This window comes from Anomaloglossus baeobatrachus, chromosome 3 (assembly GCF_048569485.1).
Source record: "Anomaloglossus baeobatrachus isolate aAnoBae1 chromosome 3, aAnoBae1.hap1, whole genome shotgun sequence".
Classification (NCBI taxonomy): domain Eukaryota; kingdom Metazoa; phylum Chordata; class Amphibia; order Anura; family Aromobatidae; genus Anomaloglossus; species Anomaloglossus baeobatrachus.
The window spans coordinates 440470212-440494195 of NC_134355.1; the positions used below are offsets into that span (position 1 = coordinate 440470212).

At 42.6% G+C, this 23984-nt stretch overlaps 1 protein-coding gene across 4 annotated transcripts in view; it reads right to left on the reverse strand.

Annotated features, from left to right (window-relative positions):
- TNK2 (tyrosine kinase non receptor 2) overlaps nt 1–23984 on the reverse strand; it is a 337552-nt gene that overhangs the window by 207494 nt on the left and 106074 nt on the right. Inside the window, exon 1 of one of the 4 annotated variants that reach the window (XM_075340439.1) lies at nt 16615–16635. The exons of 2 other annotated variants lie outside the window; for them this stretch is intronic. In XM_075340439.1, coding sequence (XP_075196554.1) covers nt 16615–16623 — 9 coding nt within the window. In that variant the 5' untranslated portion in view covers nt 16624–16635. Of the gene's footprint in view, nt 1–2770; nt 3434–16614; nt 16636–23984 lie in introns of those variants that run through there. One more of the 4 variants, XM_075340437.1, reaches the window with a different exon arrangement.

A 23984-nucleotide genomic window follows, 5' to 3' on the forward strand; every position in this document is an offset into this window, starting at 1 on the left:
TTAAATATGAGTGTCTGAGCAAAGGGTCTGAATACTTAGAACCATGTGATATTTCAGTTTTTCTTGTTTAATAAATTTGCAACAATTTCTGTCAAGATGGGGTGCAGAGTGTACATTAATGAGATAAAAAAAAATGAACTTTTTGAAATTACCAAATGGCTGCAATGCAACAAAGAGAGAAAAATTTAAAGGGGTCTGAATACTTTCCGTACACACTGTAAATCCAGGTTTTCACATCCAGTGATTTATTTGTTCTTCGCCTGGGTTCAGAGAACTGTCAAGTAACACACAGTCACTGACGTCTAGATTTAGCTATGCTCTGGAAAGACCTGCTCTAATGCTCTAAGTGCCACCAAAACACTTCTATTTCTTGCTGACCTTCTGCCCACCTCTCTGAATTCACTATATCTGAGAGGTATGAGCTAGTCTGGACAGAAATAAAGAACATGTTCTGTTCAGCAAGAAAGCCTCATTTTTATTCTATGATTACAGTCTCCTCTAATCTCAGGACTGCAGGGAAGCTGCAAACAAAGCTCACAGAGTGCTTGGCTTTCCATGGCTGGACAATGTATACACCACCATATCACATTCTGTAGGTAAGGCTGCTTTCACACTACGTTTTTTTAACATGCGTGATGAACGTTTTTTTTGCTGTAAAAGCGGATCCTGTTTTTACAAAGAAAAACGCATGCAAACGCAAGTGTTATTTTGCAGGATCCTGTCACTTAAAGTTTATGGGCGGGCATTGGAGTCATGTGATCGGGAGTGAGGGGAATGGAACGTGATAGACTGGGAGCCGGTATCTGAAAGCTGCGGAGGCTTGTAACCAAGGTAAACATCGGGTGACTTGCTTGGATACCCGATATTTACCTTGGTTACGAGCGTCTGCACCTACTAGGAGCTGGGCTCCCGGCACACGTAACCAAGGTAAACATCGGGTAACTTGCTTGGATACCTGATATTTACCTTGGTTATGAGCGTCTGCAGCTGCTAGGAGACGACCTCCCTGCACACGTAACCAAGGTAAACATCGGGTATCCAAGCAAGTTACCCGATGTTTACCTTGGTTACGAGCCTCCACAGCTCTCAGGCAGAGGAGAGGGAGGGGGAGAGAGGGAGGGGGAAAGAGAGACTGATCACACCAGGCTGGTTTCTGGGCATGCTCAGTAGAGCAAGCAGGATCCTGTCTATCAGCATGGCAGCATTCACATGCATTTGCATGCAGTATAGTCATGATCCACCAATTTGCAGTATTTGGACGCAGCTCAAAAACACTACAAGTAGCGTTTTTGAAAAAAGTTAAAAAACTGGAAGTCGCTGGATCCTCACTATAACGCACGCAAACGCAGGTGAACGCAGGTTGGTCGCGAGTCCATTGCAAATGCATTGAAATGAAAACGCATTTGCACTGGATCCGTTTTTGCGTTAAAAAAAGTTCAGGACGCATGTTAAAAAAACGTAGTGTGAAAGCAGCCTAAGAAAGTAATGTGTCTTGAAGATCAGAGGCTAGATTACGCTTCACCAAACACAGATGAGACCAATCATAGAAAACAGCTACACCAGCTTGTATCTAAAGTAAGAGAAGCTGAGTATTATGAGGTGGGATTCTCTGAAGTTACCGCCATAATAGTGGCTGGGTTATGTTAGTATCTATGACATGGCGAACATTCATAAATACCATAAGAGGTATAACTCCAGCGTCCAGACACCTGTCCTTACCACATATGACAGGTGCATTTAGACCATCGTCTATAGAGCATTAATATGGAGGTGAAAACCTTCACTGTATAGCCAGCTTTATCACATCATACAAATGTCACTATGGGGAGATAAGGTATGCACACCAGTGACTATGTAAGGGGAATACATGAAATAGCAGAAACTGCTGTGTGAATACTGACTTGAAAAATCCAATAGCTATATGTATTTGTATCATACAAATGTCATCCAAATTTCAACAAAGGTTCATCCAATCGGTGCCCGTTTTATTTTCACAGTAGTGACCCGTCAGCAGCATAGAAAGTGGCACATATACCCTACAATGCCCGACATTTCTGTAGTGTTTTATATCCTATACAGAGTAATGGGGAAACTCTAGCCGGGAACGATTAGGCTGTATAATGTTTTCCCATCAGCGTATCACTAACCACATCCTACCTACGATACACCAGGATGACTGTGGAAATAGGATATAATAGAAAGGTGCCTAATGCAGACAGACACACGTCAGCCGATAGCACGATATTATACCACTGATCCAGCACATCAGGAAAATGAGGACTAGACCGGCGTAGAAATGCCTGGAATCAGCTTAGAACACAAAACAAAAGACTAACTGGATAAAAGAAGAACAAACATTCCTAAAGTACGCAGCAAGACATGTTGTGGTAGCAAAGAGTTAAAATGCATTCACACCATGCGGATACAATTTATACTGATCTCCAGTTGGCTGTCGCTGCAAAAAACATCAACCAACCAACAAACAGCGATTGAAGAGTTGCTATAGAAACCACAGGGCAACTAGGGAGAAATTCTAAAGTCAGCTTAACAAGCATGATGGGAGAGCATACTAAACTGTGGGGTCTGCAAGAAGCCCCCAATCACAAGAGATTAGAGCGGAATAAAATACTGTGCCCGCCGAGCGCATAGTACAAAGCTGACCCCCTATGTACAAGTATATATACCCTTCCCACCCTGCACTAGTGTCACATACCGCACACAACATGACCTGATGAGCCAACACCAGAGTATCCCCATTATTTCACAGTACCTCACTCTCTTCCTTCATTTCCTTGCTAGGAAGTCTCTGATAGTCAGCCTTCTCCCCCATCTTCTCACACTATGCCAACCAGATGACAGTCTCATGTGGAAGTCACCGATGAAGAACACATCTCCAGGTAAGCAGTCACATGGCGAGGGGTACCGGAAGAACTCTGCTGCTCCGAGCTTGGCGGCTATGTGGAAATCATCTCCATGTGGTCAGATGAAGCCCCGCCGGACTGACAGCGAGCTGTCCGCAGCACAGACAGCACAGGTTGGCAGCTGCAGATGCACAGAGGCTGCATGGTTACACATCAAGCAGATGCACAAGCTGGACTCTGGCCATTTCCACAATGTTTCTCCTCTCAAGGACGCGGAGCAGCACAATTACTGTGTGCAGCAATGACCGTCCACATAGTCTGCCTGACCCTGGAAAGAGACTAAGAAAAAACTGTGTAGTGCAGGCAGGGGAGGATGCAGCAGACAATACTGAGAGATGTCCTTCAATGCTGCTGACACCAGGAAATAACACAGCAAGTGCAGAGGGGATGCTGGCATGTCAGTCCAACCTGTACAGTGCCCATAGGAGGTCCATCTACATAGCGGAGACAAGACTGTCGCAGCTCTGCACTGCAGCGTCAATCCACCACTGCTGGGTACAACACGCACCCTCCCTCTCTGTGTCAGTGCCAGCAACTCCTTTCTGTCTCCACCTCTCACTGCAGATTAGTGAAGGTTGAGCAGAGCTTCCAACCCAGAGGCAACCACCCAGAGCACATCTGCTGGCCAGCACCACCCCCACATGCAGCATCTTCAGGAGAAACAAGAGGGTGAGCATGGGGATGCTGGGCAGTCACACAGATACGTGTGTGCATGGGAAAGATGGAGAGCATACATGTATGAGGAAAGAGGGAGAGCATACAACATGTACGCAGATAAAAGGGAGAACATACAACATGTACGAGGAAAGAGGAGAACATACAACATGTACGCAGATAAAAGGGAGAACATACAACATGTACGCAGATAAAAGGGAGAACATCCAACATGTACGAGGAAAGAGAACATACAACATGTATGAGGAAAGAGGGAGAGCATACAACATGTACGCAGATAAAAGGGAGAACATACAACATGTACGAGGAAAGAGGGAGAGCATACAACATGTACGCAGATAAAAGGGAGAACATACAACATGTACGAGGAAAGAGGGAGAGCATACAACATGTACGAAGATAAAAGGGAGAACATACAACATGTATGAAAATAAAAGGGAGAACATACAACATGTACGAGGAAAAGAGGAGTGCATACAACATGTACGAGGAAAGAGGGAGAGCATACAACATGTACGAAGATAAAAGGGAGAACATACAACATGTATGAAGATAAAAGGGAGAACATACAACATGTACGAGGAAAAGAGGAGTGCATACAACATGTACGAAGATAAAAGGGAGAACATACAACATGTATGAAGATAAAAGGGAGAACATACAACATGTACGAGGAAAAGAGGAGTGCATACAACATGTACGCAGATAAAAGGGAGAACATACAACATGTACGAGGAAAGAGGGAGAGCATACAACATGTACGAGGAAAAGAGGAGTGCATACAACATGTACGAGGAAAGAGGGAGAGCATACAACATGTACGCAGATAAAAGGGAGAACATACAACATGTATGAAGATAAAAGGGAGAACATACAACATGTACGAGGAAAAGAGGAGTGCATACAACATGTACGCAGATAAAAGGGAGAACATACAACATGTACGAGGAAAGAGGGAGAGCATACAACATGTACGAGGAAAAGAGGAGTGCATACAACATGTACGAGGAAAGAGGGAGAGCATACAACATGTACGCAGATAAAAGGGAGACCATACAACATGTACGAGGAAAGAGGGAGAGCATACAACATGTACGAGGAAAAGAGGAGTGCATACAACATGTACGAGGAAAGAGGAGAACATACAACATGTATAAGAGAAAAGACAACATACAACCAGGGCTGTGGAGTCGGAGTCGGAGTCGTGGAGTCGGAGTCGGAGCTCATTTTGGTGGAGTCGGAGTCTGAGTTGGAGTCGGTATAAAATGCACCGACTCCGACTCCTAAAATATATAATAAATTGGGGACAGGAGTGCAATGCAGAATGTGCTGAATATTTTACTAAATAATAACATTTAGTATAATGCTTATATTTAAGTGAAAAATTTATTGTAGTATAATGTGAACATCAGACATTTAATTGTTTTTATGATACAATAATCAAGATATTTGGATAGAACATAAAATATTTATTGGATACAACTTTAGAACACAAAAAACTAATAAATTGTAAATATGTAATATTATATATATATATACACAGTGTATATACACACACAAGATATATATGTAATCTACTGTATATTACATAGTGTATTACATATTTACAATTTATTACAGTTTTTTGTGTTCTAAAGTTGTATCCAATAAATATATTTTATGTTCTATCCAAATATCTTGATTATTGTATCATAAAAATTATTAAATGTCTAATGTTCACATACACATATTCATGTACTACAATAAATTTTTCACCTAACTATAAGCAATATATGTAGGAGTCGGAGTCGGAGCCGGAGTCGGAGTCGGAGTCGGTGCAAGAGAATTTGAGGAGTCGGAGTCGGAGTCGAAGGTTTGGCTTACCGACTCCACAGCCCTGCATACAACATGTACGAGGAAAAGAGGAGTGCATACAACATGTACGAGGAAAAGAGGAGTGCATACAACATGTACGAGGAAAAGAAGAGTGCATACAACATGTACGAGGAAAAGAGGAGTGCATACAACATGTACGAGGAAAGAGGGAGAACATTGTACGAGGAAAAGAGGAGAACATACAACATGTATGAGGAAAAGAGAACATGCAACATGTACGAGGAAAAGAGGAGAACATACAACATGTACGAGGAAAGAGGGAGAGCATACAACATGTACGAGGAAAAGAGGAGAACATACATGTACGAGGAAAAGAGGAGAACATACAACATGTACGAGGAAAGAGGGAGAACATACATGTACGAAGATAAAAGGGAGAGCATACATGTACGAGGAAAAGAGGGAGAGCATACAACATGTACGAGGAAAAGAGGAGAGCATACAACATGTACGAGGAAAAGAGGAGAACATACAACATGTACAAGGAAAAGAGGAGAACATACAACATGTACGAGGAAAAGAGGAGAACATACAACATGTATAAGAGAAAAGACAACATACAACATGTACGAGGAAAAGAGGAGTGCATACAACAAGTACGAGGAAAAGAGGAGTGTATACAACATGTATAAGAGAAAAGACAACATACAACATGTACGAGGAAAAGAGGAGTGCATACAACATGTACGAGGAAAGAGGAGAACATACAACATGTATAAGAGAAAAGACAACATACAACATGTACGAGGAAAAGAGGAGTGCATACAACATGTATAAGAGAAAAGACAACATACAACATGTACGAGGAAAAGAGGAGTGCATACAACATGTATAAGAGAAAAGACAACATACAACATGTACGAGGAAAGAGGAGAACATACATGTACGAGGAAAAGAGGAGTGCATACAACATGTACGAGGAAAGAGGAGAACATACATGTACGAGGAAAAGAGGAGTGCATACAACATGTACGAGGGAAGAGGGAGAACATACAAGTACGAGGAAAAGAGGGTTGCATACAACATGTACGAGGAAAGAGGGAGAACATACATGTACGAGGAAAAGAGGAGTGCATACAACATGTACGAGGAAAGAGGGAGAACATACATGTACGAGGAAAAGAGGAGTGCATACAACATGTACGAGGAAAGAGGGAGAACATACATGTACGAGGAAAAAAGAGGAGTGCATACAACATGTACGAGGAAAAGAGGAGAACATACATGTACGAGGAAAAGAGGAGAACATACAACATGTATGAGGAAAGAGGGAGAACATACATGTACGAAGATAAAAGGGAGAGCATACATGTACGAGGAAAAGAGGGAGAGCATACAACATGTACGAGGAAAAGAGGAGAACATACAACATGTACGAGGAAAAGAGGAGAACATACAACATGTACGAGGAAAAAGAGGAGAACATACAACATGTATAAAAGAAAAGACAACATACAACATGTACGAGGAAAAGAGGAGTGCATACAACATGTATAAGAGAAAAGACAACATACAACATGTACGAGGAAAAGAGGAGTGCATACAACATGTACGAGGAAAAGAGGAGAACATACATGTACGAGGAAAAGAGGAGAACATACAACATGTACGAGGAAAGAGGGAGAACATACATGAACGAAGATAAAAGGGAGAGCATACATGTACGAGGAAAAGAGGGAGAGCATACAACATGTACGAGGAAAAGAGGAGAGCATACAACATGTACGAGGAAAAGAGGAGAACATACAACATGTACAAGGAAAAGAGGAGAACATACAACATGTACGAGGAAAAGAGGAGAACATACAACATGTATAAGAGAAAAGACAACATACAACATGTACGAGGAAAAGAGGAGTGCATACAACATGTACGAGGAAAGAGGAGAACATACAACATGTATAAGAGAAAAGACAACATACAACATGTACGAGGAAAAGAGGAGTGCATACAACATGTATAAGAGAAAAGACAACATACAACATGTACGAGGAAAAGAGGAGTGCATACAACATGTATAAGAGAAAAGACAACATACAACATGTACGAGGAAAGAGGAGAACATACATGTACGAGGAAAAGAGGCGTGCATACATGTACGAGGAAAGAGGAGAACATACATGTACGAGGAAAAGAGGAGTGCATACAACATGTACGAGGAAAGAGGAGAACATACATGTACGAGGAAAAGAGGAGTGCATACAACATGTACGAGGGAAGAGGGAGAACATACAAGTACGAGGAAAAGAGGAGTGCATACAACATGTACGAGGAAAGAGGGAGAACATACATGTACGAGGAAAAGAGGAGTGCATACATGTACGAGGAAAGAGGGAGAACATACATGTACGAGGAAAAAAGAGGAGTGCATACAACATGTACGAGGAAAGAGGGAGAACATACATGTACGAGGAAAAGAGGAGTGCATACAACATGTACGAGGAAAGAGGGAGAACATACATGTACGAGGAAAAGAGGAGTGCATACAACATGTACGAGGAAAGAGGGAGAACATACATGTACGAGGAAAAGAGGAGTGCATACAACATGTACGAGGAAACAGGGAGAACATACATGTACGAGGAAAAGAGGAGTGCATACAACATGTACGAGGAAAGAGGGAGAACATACATGTACGAGGAAAAGAGGAGTGCATACAACATGTACGAGGAAAGAGGGAGAACATACATGTACGAGGAAAAGAGGAGTGCAAACATTAACGTGCAAGAGGAAAAGGTGACCACATGCAACAACATGTATGAGGAAAAAGGGAGAACATACAACATGTAAGAGGAAAAAAATGGAGTATTCCTAACATGACTGCACTTATTCTTTTTATTAATAAGGAGATTTTCCCAGTTTTATATCAAAATAAAATCTATTTGCAGCCACTGCATGGGACCTGGACATCCCTCCTGTGCTACATATCAGCAGGGCAAGGAAAATGCATCATGTATCAGTGTATGTCACCAGGCCATGTACACTGCTGTATAGTGGCACCAAAAGGTCACGGGAGAGTGCGGCACTAAATAATTCATAGTTTAGTTTATTCATTCATTTATGCTACTTATATCAGCACAATAATTGGCAGCGGTTTCCAGCTTTAGGCTGCTTTCAGACATCAGTTTTTTGCAGGCACGATCCGGCGAAAAACTGATGCGATGGATCCGGTGAAAAAACGGATCAGTTGCATCAGTTTTTTCCATCAGTTCCTTCAGTTTTTTGACAGATCCGGTGTGGTACTGAGCATGCTCAGTTCAAAAAACGGATCCGGCAGCTGGATCCGTTTTTTGCTGCATTACGCCGGATTCAGCGTCCATAGGCTTCCATTATAAAACAAGCCATACGGCGCAGGATCCGGCGTGATTTGTTTCTTTTTGTCGGACACAAAAACGTTCACTTCAACGTTTCCTCCGGCCGCCGGACAAGTAAAATTTTGCCGGATCGCAAAAAACGGATGAAACGCAAGGCTATCGGGCACAATCCGGCGCTAATGAAAGTCTATGGGGATAAAACGGATAACTGTTGTTGTTGGCAACAGACGCCGGATCCGTTTTTTTAATGTTTTTACCGGATTGTGCCTGATAGAAAAAAACTGATGTGTGAAAGCAGCCTTTGCCACCTGCTGGCAGGGTTAGAGGAAGGAGAGGGGACTGCTTGATTCCTATGATTGCAAGAGACAGAAACTGGCACAGATAGTCAGGTGTGGCTTTTTAGACAGGCGTGCTGTATGTCACTATATTTTCAGCGTAAGGCTGGCATGTAAAATAACACTTCTAATAAATCCGCTACTTACACTTTAAACACCTGCATTTCAGGCCAAGTGTACCAACAGAAGTGACATGAGCAGCCATGCCGTCTCCAACCATCACACACTATAGGCTCCCAAATTCCACAGCTTCCTTCTAAAGGATTCCAACATTGTTTCAAGTTTACTTGTTTTTTAACCAGTTGACACAATGTCAAAAATATTCAGCACGTGTTACTGCTCAAAAGCTACCGCGTGTCCAAAGGCGAATTTATAGCAAAGGCCATAGGGACAGATAGTGGAGCTGCAGTAGTCACAGCACTTTCTGAATAGGCCATGTTCTGACATTTTTTACACCAGCAGAAAAGCTTTGTTCTTAGGCTGGACTCACACGAGCGTATTAAAAAACGGTCTCATTCTCGTTTGCGAGAGTCGGACGAATTTTTCTCACTTGTCATCAGTGTGCGCTCAGTGTGCTGTCAGTATGCTGTCAGTATGCAATCCGTTTTTTTGCACAGCAGCTGTCACTCATTTACAGTCATGTACAGGAGAATTTACAGTGATATGATTTTCTGCCAAAACAGCAGAAATCCCCAAAAGGAGACCATACTTTGCATATGGCACGCAGGAGAATCATCTATGGGTGCAGTGACTATTCTGATCCCACTGGCGTTCTCCAGAAACTAGTGCACAGTGGATGATACAGTGTGAAAACTGTGAATATGCCATTTCAGTACCCAATACATCGTGTCCAGCTTATGCTTCACAGGACCCATAAATTGTTAAAGGGGTAGCTGCAGCGCTCGCTCCCTGTTAATTATCTAATTGTCCGAAGGCAGGGAGAAGGAAGCCGGCACGGACTGTTCATGGGGCTCCCATGTCATAATGTCACATGGGTCCTGGTAATGTGAGTTCCAACATCGCTGGAGTAGCACTAGCACCAGAGGTGAGTATACGCTTTGTCATTTTTATGGGGGCACATATGGCTCCTGTGAAGCATAAGCTGCACCCTATATAATGGGTACTAAAGTGGCCACTAAGCAATGTACAGGGCTGCTGCTGGAGCAGTTTCTAGTGGATTAGTTGGCTGTGGCAGGTGTCACACTCCCACCGATCTCATATTGATGACCAATAATAAGGTTAGGTCAATAAATCATTAAATCCTGGAGAACCATTTTAAATGGGTTCTCCCTTCTGCAGCAGTACCTTACATGTTGACGTCACCTATGGTTTGAGCACTGTGGCACTCAAAAGGGGCCACTTGGCTTTGGGATCATGAATATTACTGTGCTGATCGTTCAGAGTCATGTTGCTTTTCCAGCACCTTTGAACTACCAGTAACGTGGAAAATCTGTACGTTTCCGTTGGCAGAAGACTGATCAGTAAGTGCTTGTAATTTGTGTAATAGATTGAAGTTTTTATTGATGTCATTTGGGAGGACATATTTTTCGTAATCCCTTTTTTTAGATTTCTGGGAAACGGAGTGATCAAATAAAGAGCAATTCAGGTATTGACTTAAATTTGCCGCCCCACCACCGTGCAGAGCTGCCGACCCACCACCGTGCGGAGCTGCCGCCCCACCACCGTGCGGAGCTGCCGCCCCACCACCGTGCGGAGCTGCCGACCCACCACCATGCGGAGCTGCCGACCCACCACCGTGCAGAGCTGCCGCCCAACCTACACCCCACCTACTGTCTCCTCCCCAAAATCCTTTAGGATGTAATCCCGCAAGGGCAGGGCCCTCTTTCCTCTGTACCAGTCTGTCTATTGTAACGTGTATATGTGTTCTGTATGTAACACCTCATGTACAGCACCATGGAATCAATGGTGCTCTATAAATAAATAATAATAATAATAATAAAAAAATTGCGCCATTTTTAACTATTCACTATGAGGTGGAAGTGATATGGCGACTTTATCCTGCAGGTCAGTACGAATACAGCGACCATGGGGTAATGTAGTCTTGGTAAATATTTTGCTATTTTTACTCACTAAAAGTTTTTTTGCTTTTGAATCGTATTGCTTTTCTATTTTTCCATTGAAAGAGCTTTGTGGGAAATTGTTTTTTTTTTTTTTCTTCACAATAAGTTAGTTTTTATTGGGCCCATTTTGGATTATATAACATTTTTTAATATATTTTCTTCCATTTTTATTAGTCAGTGTAGAAACAAAACAGCAATTCTATATTATTTTTTTTTACGCCATTCACTGCTGAAAGAGCTGCATAAGGGCTTATTTTGGGTAGGACAAGATTCCATTTTCAGTGATACTATTTTTTTCCATATGACTTTTTGATTGATATTTATTCTATTGTTTTATTTATCTTTATTTTAACAGTGTTTACCATAAAGGATAAATAATGGGACAGTTGTTTAGATTGGGGTGTATCGGAAGTGGCTATACTAACTAGGTGTAGTTTTTTGTTTATTTTTACATAAAAACAGCATTTATAGTGTCAAACCATTTTTATATATATTTTTATAATATGTTTACAAAATATTTTAGACTTAGGGCGGCGTTACACGGTACGATATATTGTGCGATATGTCGTCGGGGTCACGGAATTCGTGATGCACATCCGGCATCGTTAGACATATCGTAGCGTGTGACATCTACGAACAACTGTGAACGAGCAAAAATACTCACCTTATCGTTTGCTCGTTGACACGCCGTTCATTTCCATAATTTCGTTCCTCCTTCTGCGCGCCGGTTGTTTTTCGTTCCCGAAGGCAGCACACATCGCTACGTGTGAAACCTCGGGAACGACGAACATCAACTTACCTGTGTCCCGCCGGCAATGCGGAAGGAAGAAGGTGGGTGGGATGTTACGTCCCACTCATCTCCGCCCCTCCACTTCTATTGGGTGGCCGCTGTGTGACGTCGCTGTGACGCCGAACGAACCGCCCCCTTCAGGAAGAGGATGCTTGCCGCCCTCAGCGAGGTTGTTAGGTAGGTAAGTGCGTGTGACGGGAGTTTAACGACTTTGTACGAGACGGGCAATGAATTGCCCGTGATGCACAAACGATGGGGGCGGGTACGATCGCTTATGCGATCGCACAATATATAGTGTCGTGTAACGCCGCCCTTAGTTTTTTCAGGGTTTTTTTTTTTTGCATAGTCCCATTACGATTTCCAACTTTCACCTGTCTAATTGATGGTCTAATACTCTGAAATACTTATGCATTACAGTGAATTAGACCCGTCAGTTAGACACTGACAGGAGGTGTGCTGGACCCAGCTTATGGCAGAGACTAATGGTCACCATTGCTGGCTGACATCGAAGCATTGCCAGGTCCAGCATTGGCAAGGCAATCATCGACATCAATAATACTCGCTGATGATTTTACCTGCTCTGCTTGGAAGTCCGCAAAATCATTGTCTAAACACACTGCTTACTGCACTGTACATATACAGGAGATGACGGGAAAGAGTTAAAGGGGTTTTCCCAATATAATAAGTGAACAATTCTTGACTGGTGGGGTCTGACATATGCTTAGAATAAGGGGTAGTTAAAGGTGATGTCCGGTCACAACATACTGATGGCCTATTTGTGGGATAGGTTATCTGTATCAGAATGGTGGGGGTCCGTCACTTGACAACCCCACTGGTCAGCTGTTATTTGCCGGGTACCATAGTAAAATGTACAAGCGCTGTCCTGCATTACTCTGCAGTAGCCACTACTCATTGATTGGAGCTGCGTTTTTTCAACTCTGTTGAAAGCGTTTCCATCCGGCAACTTTACAAATTCGAATAGATATATTCTAGGGGTCAATTTAAACTCAAAAATATATTAACCCCAATTTTCTAAAAAATTCTCCTTTATTTTAATCAAGCTAAAAAAAAGACTCATAGACACAAATACATACAATGTCTCAACTGGAATCAACCAATACAGGGGTAGATACATAGCAATAATTCATCCTTCAATCACAGATCAATATACCGTTCTCCTCCTAAACAATTCCTCAGAGGGAAAAATTGCAATTTTTCAAGGATTTACATATGCTTCATACCGTTGTTTATATTAGATATATTTTTCTTAAACCAACTATTAAACTCACTGTTACACAGTGGTTTAGGAACTGAAAACAGAGACAAAAAGATATTTCGTCTCTATATCTAGTTCCAACCCCTATCCAGTATTAGAGACCATATACCCACAATAATAGAAATATCATCCCTGATAGCTCCTTGTAATGTATTTTATGACCGCTATTCAACATCCAGATCATATCCACAGCTGATCAATTTAGCAGAGGAAAAAACAGGGATAACTTTAAAAATAGGCACATTCTGGAATATCCATAGGTTATTCCTAACAGAACCAACACCCAAAAATTTATGTACATTCATCTACTGAACTGTTATTTTTAGATATCATGCACCTAACAGAATGCCAAAGGGTCATTCACTGCAGAACAGAGGCCTAATACCGGCTCAATACCATCATCTGAACTGTTAGAAAAAGGATTTTTTCAGCAAAGCAACAAACACATATATGCAAAAAATTATGCAGGATAAGTCCAATGACCATAATATATTCCTTGATAAAGTTCTTAATAGATGAAATATTAATCACATCTGCCTTTGAAGTTAAAAAGATATATTCCTCTTCATAAAGATAGTCGATTTCAGACACATGATATGTCACAGGTCCCTTCTGGTAATGGTTACACACTCTGTGCTTGATAGCTTCACACTCTTGGGATACACTTTATACCTTACACCTTATTTCAGACACATAATATGTCACAGGTTCCTTCTGGTAATGGTTATACACTCTGTGCTTGATAGCTTCACACTCTTGGGATACACTTTATACCTTACACCTCATTTCAGACACATAATATGTCACAGGTTCCTTCTGGTAATGGTTACACACTCTGTGCTTGATAGCTTCACACTCTTGGGATACACTTTACACCTTACACATGATATGTCACAGGTTCCTTCTGGTAATGGTTACACACTCTGTGCTTGATAGCTTCACACTCTTGGGATACACTTTATACCTTACACCTTATTTCAGACACATAATATGTCACACGTTCCTTCTGGTAATGGTTACACACTCTGTGCTTGATAGCTGCACATTCTTGTTGGCAACCACCAAAGTAAATAGCAGCTGACAAGTGGGGGTACAAAGTGTCGGACCACCACAGATCTGATAGTGATGACCTATCATCAGTATGTTGTCACCAAACAACCCCTTTAAGAGCAATTCTTCCTGCCACCCTTTGGTAGCTGAAACCAGCAGGTCTGCACAGCTTTCCACTTACATATACAGGACCTTCATTTAGCACTATGCTTTGTGTGTGTCACACAAAAGCTCTGCCATTCAATGTAATTATAGACTGTAAAGTAAGGTATGCTGCTAGTGCAGTGCAGCCTGTTTGACCACAAGTTGTCAGCACCTGTTAAAAATAAAAATATGAAAAATAAAAAATTGTATGTTTTAATGAAGACCAAATTAAAAAATTAAAGGCTTATTCCCACCTCAGCCTTTCAGAGCAAAGAGGCAATAACTCGTTCCAGGAGATGAATGGGAATGATGGAAACAATGCTGTTCAGCTGCTCTTGGCGGTTTCCATAGCCTCATTTGTAAAGGAGCTATGGCTCAGCTGATTTCTGCTGTATTGGTATCCCCACCGCGTGTGGTCAGCACGTGGATGGACATGATCCCATCTCAGCCATAAAAGACCGAAGAATAGCCCTTTAATGCAGCCTTTTCAAGCAAATATGTCACAGAAACGTGGACTCCAAAGTCTTATTTTTTCACATTGGAAGCAACGGTTGGCCTATTCAACCGGATTCCTTACATGAACTACTGCAGCACAAATTGCTGAGAAAGTCAATACAGACTATGATCGAAAGATGTCAGCACACCCTTGGTATTACAGATTCATGTGTATGGGGCAAAATTTCTGAAGACCCATCAACCTCCAAAAGTGCCTGGATTGAGCAAGTGAGCATCAGAATGGGAGCATGGGGTAATGTGAGAAGATGACTTGTGACATACTGATAGGGAATCTAGTGAGCCCCAATGGGGACAGTGATGATCACGTCTATAAATGAGGAAAATAAATAAATAAACCACTATGTGGATGGCTAGGGGCATGTGCAACACTTGCCAGGAGAAGAGATTGCAGCCAGATGTACTATGGGAAAAAGTCAAGCTGCAATTACAAAGGGTCGGGGCGGCCTTACCATTGGTGCAACCTGGACACAGTGGCCCCCAGAGGTAAGGGGCCCAATTCCACCTCCAAAGCAGGTACATTAGCATGAGTTACTAGACTGGAAGGGCGCATATACAGTCTTGTACAGAGGCCCTTTTCCGTCTGTGATTGCCAGTTAAAGAGTGAAATCTAAAGTGAAAGATCATAGCACAGGTCCTCATTCACATGTCCGTATTTAACCACGTACGTGAACAAAATGGTACTGCCGTCACTCACTCTTTGGCATCAGTGTGTCGTTTGTGTGTCCATTTTTACCATAAGTTGTCATCAGTGTTTTTCACATAGGGATATATTACAAAGCTTCAATACTTTTCAGTGTTAAACACTTACAGAATGTGAATGGCACAAAGATGCCATCCGTGTGCTGTACGTATTTTTCACAAACTCATAGACTTGTACTGGCTGCTGGAAAAAATAAAAAACGACTATGTGAATAGCACCATACATTATAATGGGTACGTGCTGTATCCGTGAGTCAAACGGAAACAACACACTGACATGTGAATGAGATCTAATATACACAGTACATATATATATATATATATATATATATATATATATATAGTATATAATATGCTGCGCTGGATATATATACAGTATATATCCCACAACTCCAAATGTTCCATGTATAGCCGGGAACGTTCCTTCAGTTGCTTGCACTTCCTGATGCCTGGAGCCCACATGAACACATCTGGCTTGATCTTGTGCATAGCTACTTTGCAGGTTTGTGTCTTTTAGCATTGACTCTTCTTTGGGACATGAACATGATAGCTATCTAGTACTATGGAAAGGGCTAGGTGAAATCTGCAGTGTGGAAGGCCATCTTCATCGATATGCAGAAGAAAAATGCAGATCCTTCTCAATCTCTTCTATGGAAGAAGCAAGGAACAAAAGCTACTCAGAAAGCCTCCAACATTCATGTAATGGACAAATCCCTGTAGATCTCTCCAGAATGACAGGAGCCCTCTGGATACATCTGACTAAGTGAAAGAACCACACAATGTTTGGATGGAGGCGAGTACAGCAATGCAGTCAGTTACACAGACAGCTGGAATAGAGGATTCTGCTGTCAGCATGTGTCTCAGACTTAGGGGAGATCAGGCACACTGAGGGTTAAAGTGAAGAGAAGGTGCTTGACACAGGACAGTGCGTGTCTTACCTCCAGCATGATGCTGTGCTCAGGCGTCTAACCTGCAGCATGACACAGCCCATACAAGCCTGTGTGGTGCACACTCAGACACGTGAGCGTGACGTCACACAGCTCTTAAAGGGACCACTCACAGCCCACTGTACCATCACAGGACAGCCTACCAGTTATATCTGCTGTTTACCAGCGTGGGATGTCTGCTGAAGATGCCTGTACACAAAGCCTGAGATCCAGTGGATTGTATGGAATGACCTTAGGGGTGTGATAAAACGATCTGATGCCCACCCTCACAACACATTTTATAGTCAATAGGGAATATACAAGTCTTTTCATGTTCAGGTGAAAATCACCAGTGGTAAGAATAAAAACATGGAAACAACTACCGTGTTTCCCCGAAAGTAAGGCCCTGTCTTACATTAATTTTACCCCCAAAAGTCCCACCCTGCCTTACTTTCGGGGGAGGCCTTACATTGGAAAAAAAATGACAATCCTCCCCCCTGCAGCCTCCCCATTGTTTGAGATCCGGCATCCACCCCTTCCTCCCCCCTGCAGCCTCCCCATTGTTTGAGATCCGGCATCCACCCCTTCCTCCCCCCTGCAGCCTCCCCATTGTTTGAGATCCGGCATCCACCCCTTCCTCCCCCCTGCAGCCTCCCCATTGTTTGAGATACGGCATCCACCCCATCCTCCCCCCTGCAGCCTCCCCATACAGTGGTTCTGCCCCCCACTCTGCCACCACACACACTGACACATACGGTACCGGTACAGCCCCACACGGCACCCACACACATATCGTACCGGTACCGTACACACACACTGACACATACAGCCCCATACGGCACCCATACACATACCGTACACACACACACACACACACACACACACAGAGTTTCGGAACTTACCGAAATCGGAGCGAGCCTGCAGGCGGTGACGTCGCGGCTGATTTCGGCCAATCAGCTGCGAGCCGGCTGACTGGCCAATCGCAGCTCGAGCTGAGGGCCAATCAGCTGCGAGCCGGCTGACTGGCCAATCGCAGCTCGAGCTGAGGGCCAATCAGCTGCGAGCCGGCTGACTGGCCAATCGCAGCTCGAGCTGAGGGCCAATCAGCTGCGAGCCGGCTGACTGGCCAATCACAGCTCGAGCTGATGGCCAGCAGGGAGCCTTGCGGGGGCCATTCACCGGAGGCGGACCACGGGTGGCACGAGACTGGAGAAGGCCTGGATGGAGCGAGGGAACAGCGGCAGCGGTAAGTTCCTGTACTTTCCCCAGGGACCCCCACCCATATGCGGCCTTACATTACGCCGCGACCACCACCCATAGGCGGCCTTACATTCCCCGGCCCCCCCCGCTACCCTGCCTTACAATCGGGGGGTGCCCTACATTGGCGGACCCCCCCGAAACCCCCACCCTGCCTTACTTTCGGGGGGGTCCTACTTTCGGGGAAACACGGTAGTTTACAGAAAACACTCAGAGGTGCTGACATGTGGACAAACATGAATGTCAGCGCAGTGTCAGTGCACTCTTCTAGATACTGGATGTGATGAGTGAGGTCAGTTGAGGATTTCATTCTCTTTAGGAGGTGGCGATGACACTCATTTGTTGTATGAATAAGCTGTTATACAGAAGATCCTGACACTGGATTATCCTTCCGGGGTCTGTCTGACGGTGAGCTGACGTATACGTTTTCCCTATACATACACATACCCCTTATTTACTGAATAATGAACATTTGGGTGGTATATTAGTACAGCATGTCAGTAACAACATGCTGACAGAATGCCACAAGGCAATTGTAAACATTTCTCCCAGGAAACCTCATCCGACCCTGCTCAGAATGACACAGAGGGGGTCAGTGCCACAGGGGTCACTTCAGGGACTGGCTAGCGTCACTTACCTCGGATTTCTATGCATTTACTCCATTGTTTTTATCAATTGGGCTGCAATCATTCCACATGTGACACCAAACTTACAGTGCAAGACTAGTATATATAGTATATGTACACTGTGATGCCATGTTATTATTATGGGACCAGCCAGGGGAAAGCTGATATGATCACATCTATAAAGCGCTGTGGAATTAAGAGTGCTATGTACGGTAAGTAAAATAAAGTCATGATGTAGACAGTGAGGCTGGACGTGTAGGATGTCTCCATTAGTATAACTTACCATCCTCTGCCCATTGTTACCCTCTAGCAGCCATTCTAATCTGTATTCCATATATCAGTACACATGGACGGAAGTCTCTGTACAAGTCCCTTTCTATCTCCATCTCTCGCCTGATCCTTCACTCTCATGTCGGGGACAATCTGGATGTAGTGGAGGTAGCAGTGTTACTGGTGACATGCCTGACAGCAGTGCCTGCAAACCAAACTCTACTAATTATTTATGAAATGTGAGAAGAGCCCTTTAATGAATATTTAAAATGGCAAAACGCAACTTTACATGTTACATTCACCAACATATGCCGTATAAGTTATTGTGTCCACAGCAAGAGAACCACAATTTTTATTTGTTTAAAAATAAAAAAACAAAACAAAACAAAAAAACAAACAACATCCTTGAGCAGATTTCTTAAAATGAAGCTGAGCATGTCTTATCACCCACAACGCCCAGCACAGGCTGCAAACCATCAAGAGATCCCTCTGCTGCTGAGAACGCCTCCTCCCTTCACTGACAGCAGCAGTGCATAGAAGGATTCTTTCCCAATTGCGATTTCTATGTGCGAGTGCGATCCAATAAAACATCAGATCGCACCAGTGCAAAACTATGGGGCAGTGTCCTCTTGCCTTTTATTTCTTGTCACAAATCGTGCTCTCGGTGCAATCGCAGCATACTGTATTTGGCAGCAAGTCTCAGCACACGCACCCCCATACAAGCCTATGGGAGCGTGTGAAACATCGAACTGCACTCACATGTTATGCGACTGCAGAGCAATATACGCAGAGACAGGCTGGGGAGGAGATGAGGAGAAGTGCTCACCTCACTCCCTCTTCTCTGCATCTCTTATCTAATCGCAAGATCACATCAAAGTCGCATGACCCTCGGCTGACACCCGCAGCAGAGGCTCTCACATTGGGTGCTGTGCGTAAGTGGAAAAGAGCCCTAAAGCACCACCACAGCGTTCTTTCTTTTTCAGCACTCGAGTGGCACCCAAACACCCTGCCCTCAATCTTAGGAGATGTTCCCACATTGCAAATTTAGGTACAATTTTTCTGCACCAAAAGCTGCATCTGTTGGCAGAAAAAAACACATTTTTTGCAGCGGTTTTGAGTTTTTCTATGCGTTTTTTTTTGCATTCTAATAGGAAAAATGTTGTAAAAAACGCTGACATAATTGACATTTCATTTGTTTGGAGCAGATTTTTTCTGCACCAAAATCTGCAAGGAAAAAATCTGCACCATGGGCACAGCACGTCAGGATTCTCATAGACTTTGCTGTGGATGAGATTTCCCAAGCTGAGTGATCAAAATCTGCAAGAAAAAAAAAACGCATAAAAAAAAAAGCACACAGTGTATCACCCTCTGGCACTTTCATTTTTTACATTGCTTTACATACTGTGCCCGTAACTTCTGCCTCGCCATAAGTCAGAAGTTACGTCACTGGGGCTCAATGTAGGTATATGACAGCCAGAACGAGGCTCTCATAGACTTGTATTGAATTGTGGCCTTTACGCACTCCATGAAGGGGATCAGCTAATGACTCTGTGGCATGGCTTTCTCATGGGCACGGTGTCTAATAAGCTGAAGTGGGGAACTGAGGCAGATGCTAGTGGGGCATTATAACAGGTTCTAATAATGGAATGGTTTCTGGAATTAAAGGAGGGCGCTGGGATTGTCGCTGTTCACTCTTCATTTTGTGCAGCATTGAAGACATCACTGATAGGCTATGTTCACATATTGCGTTTTTGCTGCGGTTTGTTTTTTCATGAGTTTTATGTAAATTAAAAGCTGCTTTTTCCAGTACCATCAAATGCTCGGAGACTCCAGAGAGCTCATGCACACAGTTGCTTTTTTATTCTGGACTGGAATAAAAAACTGTTGCGTTTCTGAAAGAAGCAGCATGTCATTTCTTTCAGCATTTTTGCAGCTTTTTTCACCAATGAAAGAAATGAGGAAGTGCAGAAACACCAATGCGTTTTTGCTGCTTTTATAGTCAATGAAACTAACTTTATTTAAACTTGTACTGTAGACAAATGACAGCAATAACGCAGCAAAAATGAGGCACAAAAGGAGAAAAACCCGCTTTTTGGAAGCAGCTTTTTTACTGCCAAGTGAGCAGATTTTGCTGCAGAAAAAAGCAGCAAAAAAGCAACGTTTGAACATAGTCTTAGGATATCTGCACGTTAAATATTTGCTGCATATGCTTATGTTAGTCACAAAAGCTGAAGGATTTCTTAGTGCCAGCAAAGTGAATGAGATTCCTGAAGTGTCATTCACATGTTGATTATTTTTACTTGTGAAATTGAAGCAGGTTTAGGTTTGAAACATGTCCATTTTTCAGCGTTTTTTTGCATTGTTTTTCACCTATTTTAATGAATGAGGGAAAAATGCATAAAAAAAAAAATGTGCCAAAAATGCGTCACAAACTGCATGTATTTTATGCTGTTTTTCCTGCCAACACTTCAGTAATGTCCAGAAATGCAGTGTGCACATAGCCTTAGGAAAAAAAAGCGCAATCTGTTTTATCCGAGAAAGATGATTAAAAAAATGTTGGAAATTCTCACAACCAACTGGAAATGCCCAAAAAGACAACTGCAGCAGCGCCACATATGTAACAGCAAACACCAGAAGAATGGGTATGACTGCCGCGCTGCCATAGCCAGAGAAACATAGGAGTAGGTCAACAGTGATTATTTACACGCATTTCAGAGAGATTCTCCTAAGGAGAGAGAGGGTTCTCCCTGAAACACGTAGCAATAAATCACTATTGACCTACTCCTGGAGGTTTCGTAGACTACGGCGCGTGACAATCATAACCATTCTTCTACTCCCGCTGTTTGCCATATCCTTAGTAAGTGACTTATGAGATTGCAGTGGCTGTCACTGGTATAGCCGCAGTGGCTGTCTCGGTTATGTGTGGGACATGGTGTAAGGACACCTGCCTCTCCCCTGCACAAACAACTGCTCCCATATACGTCATAATAAAATCATACACCCACACTTTATCTGCTTATTTTTTCTGCCTTACTATACAGCAGTTAGAATCACTTCTCACATTTGCGTGAAAAAAATGTACGGTAGTCTCGTTCCGTTCCTGAAAAGTTGAATAAGTGGAATCTGTCTGGATAACCTTCTGCCATGCGAGTGGGACATTTTACTCTCACCTAGCATCCGTATGCAGTGCAGTTTTAACATCATCTTTTACATCCGAGAATAATCTATGTAACTTGTTGCTAAATGTCAGAAATAATAAAGTAATCAAATATAAAACAATAGATAGATAGATAGATGGATAGATAGATAGAAGGATAGATAGAAGGATAGATAGAAGGATAGATAGAAGGATAGATAGAAGGATAGATAGAAGGATAAATAGAAGGATAGATAGAGGGATAGATAGAGTGATAGATAGAGGGATAGATAGAGGGATAAATAGAAGGATAAATAGAAGGATAGATAGATAGATAGATAGATGGATAGATGGATAGATGGATAGATGGATAGATGGATAGATGGATAGATGGATAGATAGATAGATAGATGGATAGATAGAGGGATAGACAGATAGATAGATAGATAGATAGATAATGGATAGATAGACCGATAGATAGATGGATAGATAGAGGGATAGATAGATAGAGGGATAGATAGATAATGGATAGATAGATAATGGATAGATAGAGGGATAGATAGATAGAGGGATAGATAGATAGATAATGGATAGAGGGATAGAATAGATAGATAATGGATAGATAGAGGGATAGATAGAGGGATAAGATAGAGGGATAGATAGAGGGATAGATAGATAGATAATGGATAGATAGAGGAATAGATAGATAGATAATGGATAGATAGAGGGATAGATAGACGGATAGATAGAGGGATAGATAGATAGATAGAGGGATAGATAGATAGATAGATAATGGATAGATAGAGGGATAGATAGACGGATAGAGAGAGGGATAGATAGAGAGAGGGATAGATAGATAGAGGGATAGATAGATAGATAGATAGATAATGGATAGATAGAGGGATAGATAGATAGAGGGATAGATAGATAATGGATAGATAGATAGATAGATAGAGGGATAGATAGAGGGATAGATAGAGGGATAGATAGAGGGATAGATAGAGGGATAGATAGACAGAGGGATAGATAGATAGAGGGATAGACAGAATACTGTAGATAAATATCCTGCAGATAAATAATGTCCCATCCCCTACATATTATACACTTGCCTCCTTTAGTGACTTTCATGTGCACTAAAAGGAGTTTAGCCTGATTTGACATCATAAATAAATAATGTTATAAAACTGTGCGTTCACCTCTATATTTGAGGGGTCTCCAGCTGCCCTGTGTGCCCCGGCAACAACAGCGATATTGGTAACATTCCTGACATCAACACCACTAGTCACAGTCCGCCAATCGCAGCAACAGCCATGAGTGGCTGCTGCTCAAAGCCTATGGAGCCTTTGATCAAGATAGACAAGGAGCATTGTGGGAACCACTGGACTAAATCAGAGTGGGGAGTTTTACTTTCTAATAAATTGGTGAACGAGGGACACAATGTCATGCTGACCTAAACAAAAGGCGATTTCTTGCCGAAACACATAGTCTTGTAAGACTGCTATTTACAGTCGTGTACTACTGCCTTGGATTTTTTATAACTATGCAATAAAAGCTACATTTTATTCTTGCCACTTTGGATACTTCGCTTGATTATTTGCTTTTCTTATAACTTTCTATCATTATCTTTTTATTATTATTCGCTCACAGGAGGGGCCTGGCTATGCACTGTGCTTTAAATTCAACAACATACAGAGGGTCCATGTACCGTCCATTTTTTTTTCTCAGTCATAGCCATGCATTGGTGAGTCTTGTCTGATATAGACCTCAGAAAAAATATGCAGATCTGCTCTACCTTATAGAATAATACTGGTCAGAGTGCAATGCGAAGCAGTCCTCCGTATTATACACAAGTGTGGTGAGCCCTTGGGTTTCACACAAGCAATGATTGTATCTTAGAGAGGATCAGATAGTGTAGGGCAATGACACTGAGTTTGAGCATGTGTCATTTACTGTGATGAGATTCTCTCGCATTTGAGAGTTGGAGATCAGGTGAGAAGGTGGTGGAGAACTTAATTTCTGCAGAAATCAGACTGTACTCTGATGACATCCATCTGCATTCTGATGTTTTGTGCGCACCCATAGACTTCTATGGG